Below are 7,570 nucleotides of genomic sequence, written 5' to 3' on the forward strand. Positions count from 1 at the left end.
AATGTAATAAAAGTCAATCAGACTTAACTGATTTGGTTCAAACTGGTTTATGCAATGTCTGTCCCAGACCCCTGGCATCCCGACATGCTCTCTGGGCTGGGCAGGGCTCCCTGTTCCACAGCAAGGCTGGCCCCTGCCCTCTGCTCCCTGGCTGCAGCTTGGCAGAGACTGCAGGCTGCTCCCCGCCCACTCCATCTCACCACTCCCTGCTAAAAAGGAATTCCCCCCTCCCCTCTGCCATGCGGAGAGGTGTCCATGTATTAGCTAGGAGACCTCATGCTGGTGACTGGTGACAGTCCCTGCTGAATCAACCCATAGAATCAGCAAGCACAATCAACAGGTAGCTAGTAATGTCCTTTAGTGTTCATGTCCCTCTGTTGTTTTCTTAATGGGGTGATAAACAATGAGTTAGGGGTGATAAGCACTGTTATCAGTTCCCTGCTGAGCTAATGGAAGGGCCCTGACCACACACCCCACCACTCAGTACTGTGCAAGGGAAGGGAGGGTTGCTTTAGTGCCCCCTGGCTTCTAGCCTGGCCACAGCAGGCATGTGCTGGCATTTCTGGGATGTCTGTCCAGTTACAAAGTGATTTAGCTTAGCCAGGTTAGACTAACCTGCAAAGATTGAATCAATTCAGGCTCAGGCTATTTGAATCTCTGTCCCTAGCCAGGGGGTTCCCAAACCTTGTATACATCCTTATGCCACAGGAAATGTCATTGTTATTGGAGGTAGTGAAACAGGAACAAATAATTCCAAAAACTATTTTGGAAAAAATAGCTTTTTGGTATTCTACTTTTTTCATATATTTTCTCACGTAAACATTTAGCTCAGATACTTTGAGCCAATAATGGGCACTGTCCAGTCAAAGCTGTAAGCAACATTTTCAGCCTTAGATACTCAAGATTTAGGAACTAAATCTTTAGACACCCAGTTAACAGTTGGTGAATGTTTCTGAAAATACACCATCTGTTTATGGATTAACATACACCGATAGCTGAAAAAAATCGACCTACATTTACTTTAGGTATTATTGCTGACTCACAAATGGCAAAGGCATGCCATTATATGTAATTATGCTAGAGCCCAGAGATGAGACTGAATTTTGCTTCTAAACTTCATCTATTTAAGTGTTTAAAAAAAAAATCTTTCCGTAGCACAAATTATTTTTACTGTCACTCCATACACTTGAATGCTAATCATTCCATAGAGGTCTCCGGTACCACAGGAGCAGTTGCACATTTTTATTTTCAGACACATTTTGTCTTAACATGAAGTACTAAAGAAACAGTGCTGTTAGAGGAGAATGCTCCTAATGTTTGAAGGGTCCTTTCTGGACCACTTAAAGGTTACTTGAAATTCCCTCAGAGGCTTTAAGATGCTGACAGAAGAGTGACATACCAAGTCTAAAGCTGCACTAAAACTCTTACCAAGCCTCCTTACCTCACACATGGAGATTGTCACATAATTGCTGATAAGATTACAGGCAGAGGTCTCCCTTCTACAACTTTTTACATGTAGGTGAGCTTCTGTGCCAAGCAAAGCAACATTGAAATCAGAGGAACTCTGTGTGGGCACAAAAATCTGCCCTGACTGAGGGACCTTGTGCTGTACAACAGCACTGGGTGTAAAAGAAGAGTGACTGATCACTACTGTTACTACTTTCCCCTTAGAAAAGATGTGGACAGATTCCTGTTTGAAACTACTGGTATATTTTTCTTTAGGGAAAAAGGGGGGAAGCTCCTCCCTTCCCTCCACAAAAATCATCATCGTTGATAGGCCTGCTGAAGTCAATGGAAAGGCTTTTTAAGATCAGACCTTTAAACATTTCTAATCTGGGACACCCCCCCCCAAGGATAATTCCTTTCAACAGTTTATTTCAATAGATACCTCTTTATTGGAAATGGAATGCATTTTGAAAAATATGAAAAATAAATCATATCTCTCAGAAATTATTTATGAGTCATATTTACACACAAATTTGTTTGACAAACCACTGATATTTCCGCTCACAACAGGATATGCTAAAAAACATTTGGTACATCACTGCAGCTGATTTTTCAGAAGCTGGCATTTGCATATCATGAACTTTAAAGAAAAGCAGTTACTTCAGGATGTAACAGAATAACGTCTTCTTTGATCTTCCTTCTGCTGAATGCTGAGATACAGAATGGTTCAGCAGAGCTTGGATTTCCTTGCTGAATCCAGCTTGCTCCACATTCAGTTTCCACTGTCTTTACCAAGATACACATTGACCTCCTTCATTAAGCAGGTTTCCATGTCACTACTAGCTAAATCGAGCACTTCGAGTTTTTATTGGCATGATAGTTTATTTCCTGTTAAATTGGAGTCCTTTGTTCTCTCAATCCCCCTCCAACACACACACACACACATACATAAAAGGAGAGGCCAACGCAGTTATTTTCCTTATGAACCTCACAGAAGATTATACATGTTGCTTTACCACTGATGATGCAAAACGCACTGGACCTATTTTAGTGGCAGTTGCTTACCAAGAACATGTCAATGATAGACAATATTTAACAAAATAGATTCAGAGAAGAAATTCCAGGAAGAGAGAGAGGTGAAAAAACACAAAACAAAACAAAAAATCATTATCAAAGTCAAAAATGGAAAATTTTGGTCTAAAATTGCTACTGTTCTCAATGCTCCCCACCCCGCCTGAAAAACTCCAAAAAACCCATAGTGAATTTAGAATTTGAGAACATTGCCAGATTGAACAACATAGGAGAGTAAGTCTTATTTATACTGGTCAGGCAGGAGCTGCCTTCACCATGCCCCCACCTAAACTTGCTTCAATTCTGTTTTGAAGAGACAGCTATTAGAAGAGAGAAGGATGTACAGTCCTCATACACATTAACTCCTTCCATTTATGCCATCAAGGCTGCCACTGACTCAAAGGGGATTTTGAAATGCAAATCACCCATCATGGCAGACATTTGGCTGATCTCAGCATTTTCAGAAATCTCAACAAGTAAAAGGAAACATATTTGGCACGAACATATAGCAAAACATTTGTTCATAATGCAAATTATTATATTGAAAGTAAGTGATCAGAGTACCAATATAAGCCAAAAAATGCAACAAGAAAATGGGCACTGACTGATCTTAAACTGGGTGGTAAATGCGTAAGTGTGAGCTAAAGATAAATAACTAAGTTCTTGCCCTTTATCAGTTGCACATTGTTGAAAACTTTCCAAAAATTTCCTTGATGTTTTCCCAGAAGTGTGCTTTGAAAATAAACAGCATTCCTGATTTAGGCCCAATCCAAAATCAATGGAAGTCAGTGGAAAGACTTCCATTTGCTTCAGTAGGCTTTAGACCAGGCTTGTTTGAAGTAGGAAGAACCGAATCTCTTGGAGAATTTCTCTCTCAGATCCCACGGAGACATACATTTAACAATTACATGAATTCTCTCCTAGAGCGAGTACATATTCTAGTCAATGAACTGCCAAGATTTTATATATAGCATTTCTGAAAAGGTAGATTATTAGCTGACCAATAAACCGTATTTAATGAGTCTTAAAAAGTTTTGACCACAAAACAAAAAGCATTTTTTAAAAGGTGGATGTCTGGCATAATAAATGACAGTGGTTTTAAAGGAATAAATTCGCAGTATCTTTTGTTGATTTGGTACTCAAAAACCTCACAAACTTCCAGCTCCATCATCTCAGAGTGAGAACAGAGACAGGAAATGTACCAAACTGTGAAAACCAGAAATTGCAGGATTCTTTTCTTTTCCATTTTCTTTCTCCCTTTGCTCAAAGTCAAGGGTCCAATCTTACTAGGAGCTGAGACCCTCAGTTTAGTTTAACCTCAAAGTAATAGCATTTTTAGGACAACTGCATATCTGCCGCACAAGAAACCCTGATCCCAAAGCTGGGTAGGGCCATCTGTTCACATAACATTTTCCAGGATGTCACTTTTTCATTGGAACTACTCACGTAAATATTAATGGGACTACGTACATGCTTTAAAATGTTCACGGGATCAGGCCTAATTTATATATAATTTTGTTCATCCTTCAAGATGCTCTGTGCCCTCATGTAATCAGAATGCAGGCAGGCCCTTGAGGACTGGGACCCTATTTGGGGTGGGGAGTAAACTGAAAAATCCCCCTCACACTGTTTTTAAACTTTCACTAGGTATGTCACATTCATCTTTTCTTTGATGTGCTTTTTACGTACTACACTACTAGTATGAATTAATTATGCAACATTTTTAAACTGCACCTATTTCCTATTTATAAAATCCTGTTTAGAACTTTTCATTTATAAGATTTTATTTACATTTGTGTAGCTTGCAATTAGCCAGAGCGATTTCCCTAATATGTTGATAGAAAGAAGTATTTCCCTTGACTCAAAGATAACAGGCCATTCTTCATGATCTGTTTCTAAAGACAACTCCACTATTTATTTAAAAAAAAACCCAAAGAACTTCAGTTACAGCAGTGTGAAATGGGTGGCAAACCACATTAAACTCACAAGAGTTACACTGTCCATTTCAGTGGTGGGACTGATCCAGAAAAGCAAGTTAAGCACATGGGTTTGTGTAGCTTTACTTTTCTGGATGGGCCCTTAATGATAGCAGGAAAATACTCCAATTGGATGCTCAGTCCTTTTGTTTTCTACCATTTCAGTTTCATTAACATATTATGAACATGACTGCAACACTTCCAATCAGCTGGTAGCAATATGCACCAAAATAATCCAGTTTCTCTAAACAATAGAGCAACTTTCAGTTTATGAAAATGATGGCTAAAATGATTTGTTTGAACACTTTAAGACATATACAAGATGGGCTTTAAAATAAGAGCAATTCCAATGCAAGGCATTTAAAATCTGTCAGAAAAGTGTATTTACAGGCACAAACGTGACCCTTTCAGAAATGCTGGGTATGGAAAAAACCTGAACTCAGATGCAGAGAAATTGTAATAAATATTTCAACTCCTACACCATTTTCATATCATAATATGAACAGGTGCAGCAAAGGATAGTATTAATTGGACAAAATATTAATCAGAACAATAACCAAGTTGGTCAGACTTTCCTTTTTAACTTCTGCAAGTAACAAAATATCACTGTTTAACTTCTCTAGCAACAATCAATATTCATTTTTTCCCCATGTAGTCAAACATAACATCAAATTTAATACTCCTCTTCCAGGGGCATGCTTAAAAATATAAGCACACATATCACCTTTAAATCGGGTTCCAAAACATCGCTTTCCTTGGAGAGAATAGATGTCTTGTGCATGAAGATTGTTATCCAAATCCTAAACTGCATGTTGTATTTTCCTTGGTAACCTTAAAAACCATTTCTAAAATAATCTTCTAGGTACAAATGAAAAAATCTTGTAGAACTGCATGTGAAAAAAAAAAACCATGGTGATACAAATCACGGCTTTTCCAACAACCTTCTCCCTTTTCTCTCTCCGCCCTCCCTTCCAAAGGTTTCAATAAGTTAGGAAGCTAAATATCTTCTCTAAATTTTGATTTTTGCTGTTTGGACAATGGCCTACATTCAGAAATGTCTTTCAAAACAAGCCTCAAAAGAAGAATCCCTAATAAATAATCATAAAATAAAATACATTAAAATAAAGTTACAGTACGTCGTATGTTCTAGGAGTCTTCTAGGAGTCTTGTTAAGCCAGATGAGCCTTTCCAAGGTTCTTAAATAATAGTCAGAGTCTATAGGACTTTAAATGCTTCCCTGCAACAAGGATGGGATTGTGCAGAAAAGTAGATGACATTTTCAGGTGGCTGAACAGAAGCTCTCCAGTCTACCTGCTCTCTTTTGTTCACCAAGTTTTTTGATCAAGCGACCGATACGCTCACAAAGGGGACTGCATTCAATCCCCTTGCCTGGAGGGCTTCTTTAGTTCAACCTGGAATAAAATAATAGAGTATAAGGGGGGGAGCTGAAGAGCCTGACAAACGCTGTGTGCGCAGATCTTAGACTTTAAGTGCTGGAGCCTGCAAATGGGAGAGAAACTAAGGAAAACACCCAGGTCAGACCCAGTTCACTCTCTCTATCAGCATGCACTCTCTGCTGGTGCGTGACAACCTCCGGTGGATCTCTGGTGTGACCCAGCAAACGGCAGTTTTATGTTCTATGATTCCTCCAGTTGTCTTTGCTAACAAGGGTCAAAAGGGGCAGGGGTGAGGTGTGTGTGTGTGTGTGTCAGGGTCTGGGTCTGTGTCAAGATGCTTGTCAGGGGGGTCCGTATGTGTGTCAGGGTGTCCCTGTGTGTCCACATCCTTATATGTACCAGGGTGTCCCCACCTCTGCCAAGACAGTGCGTGAGTGTATCAAGGTGTTCCTGTGCATGCCAGGGAGTCTGTCAGGGGGTGTCCATATGTATCATGGGGTCCCTGTCTGAGCCAGGACAGTGCGTGTATGTCTGTGTGTAAAGGTGTCAGAGGGGACATGTGCATGTCAGAGGGTGTCCGTGCCCCTGTATGTGCCAGGGCGCCCCTGTCTGAGCCAGGACTGTGTGCGCGAAGGTGTCCCTGTGCATGTCAGGGGGTATCTGTGCCCCTATATGTGCCAGGGTGCCCGTCTGAGCCAGGACTGCATGTGTGCACGCTCATGTATGTGGTGTCCCTGTATCTCAGGGGGTGTCCGTGCCCCTATGTGTGTCACGGTGTCCCTGTTTGAGCCAGGACTCTGTGTGTGCGTATGTGTGGTGTCCCTGTGTGTCAGGGGGTGCCCCTGCCTGTGCCAGGACAGTGTGTGAGTCAGGGTGTGCCCGTGCGTGTGGGCAGGGGTGGGTCTGAGTGTGCGCGCGTCAGGGGGTGCCCCTGCCTGTGCCAGGACAGGGTGTGCGTGTGCGAGGTGTCCCCGTGCGCGTCAGGCCAGCGGCGGTACCTGGCGGGCTAGGCGGAGTTGGAGGCGCTGCGCAGGCGGGGCCCGTGCTGCTGCACCAGGTGCTGCTGCTTCTGGCGGGTGGAGCGCACGGCCAGGATGGCCTGGCGGTTCTTGTACTGCACCAGCTGCAGCGTGATCTCCGCGTTCCAGCCCTGCTCCTGCGGGCACCTGAAGTCGATCTCCTTGCCCTCGGCCATGACCACGGTGAAGTAGACGTACTTGCCCTTGCGCTCCACGCAGTCCACCGTCTTCATGCGCGAGAAGTGCAGCTCCTTCACCTTGGCCGCGCCCGGCTCGGTGGCGCCCGGCGGCGCGGGCTCGGGCGGCGGCTTGGGCGGCACGAGCAGCAGCCCCTCCTCGGTGAGGATGCAGCGCTTCTTCTTCCAGAGCTGCAGGAGCCCGTCGCTGCGCTTCTCCAGCACGCCCTCCTTCAGCGCCTTGCAGCCGCCCTCCAGCATCCTGCGGGCGCGGGGCTCGGCTCGGCTCCTGTGGCGGGGCCGGCGCTGTGCGCTCGCTGCAGCCCGGCAGCGCGGGGAGGCGGCGCCGGGTCCTTCCTTTCCCACCCCCGCCCCTCCCGCCTTTTGAGCGCGCTGCGCCCACCCCAGAGTGACACCCAGCGGAAAAGGCGGCTCCCGCCCGGCCCCTTCCCCTCCCTCCCCTCAGCCCGGGCTCGAGCCGGCAG

At 44.1% G+C, this 7,570-nt stretch overlaps 1 protein-coding gene across 1 annotated transcript; it reads right to left on the reverse strand.

Moving 5' to 3' along the window:
* Positions 1–1,871: 1,871 nt before the first annotated feature.
* Positions 1,872–7,477, reverse strand: PHLDA1 (pleckstrin homology like domain family A member 1). The gene is made up of 2 exons (XM_019514754.1): positions 6,891–7,477; positions 1,872–5,908 (listed from the first exon to the last, which is right to left on the reverse strand). The coding sequence occupies exon 1, from the start codon at positions 7,344–7,346 to the stop codon at positions 6,897–6,899; it is 450 nt and encodes a 149-aa protein (XP_019370299.1). The 5' UTR covers positions 7,347–7,477; the 3' UTR covers positions 1,872–5,908; positions 6,891–6,896.
* Positions 7,478–7,570: the final 93 nt, after the last annotated feature.

The sequence above is a fragment of the Gavialis gangeticus genome, unplaced genomic scaffold, assembly GCF_001723915.1.
Source record: "Gavialis gangeticus isolate Ggan-Ray unplaced genomic scaffold, GavGan_comp1, whole genome shotgun sequence".
Taxonomy (NCBI): Eukaryota; Metazoa; Chordata; order Crocodylia; family Gavialidae; genus Gavialis; species Gavialis gangeticus.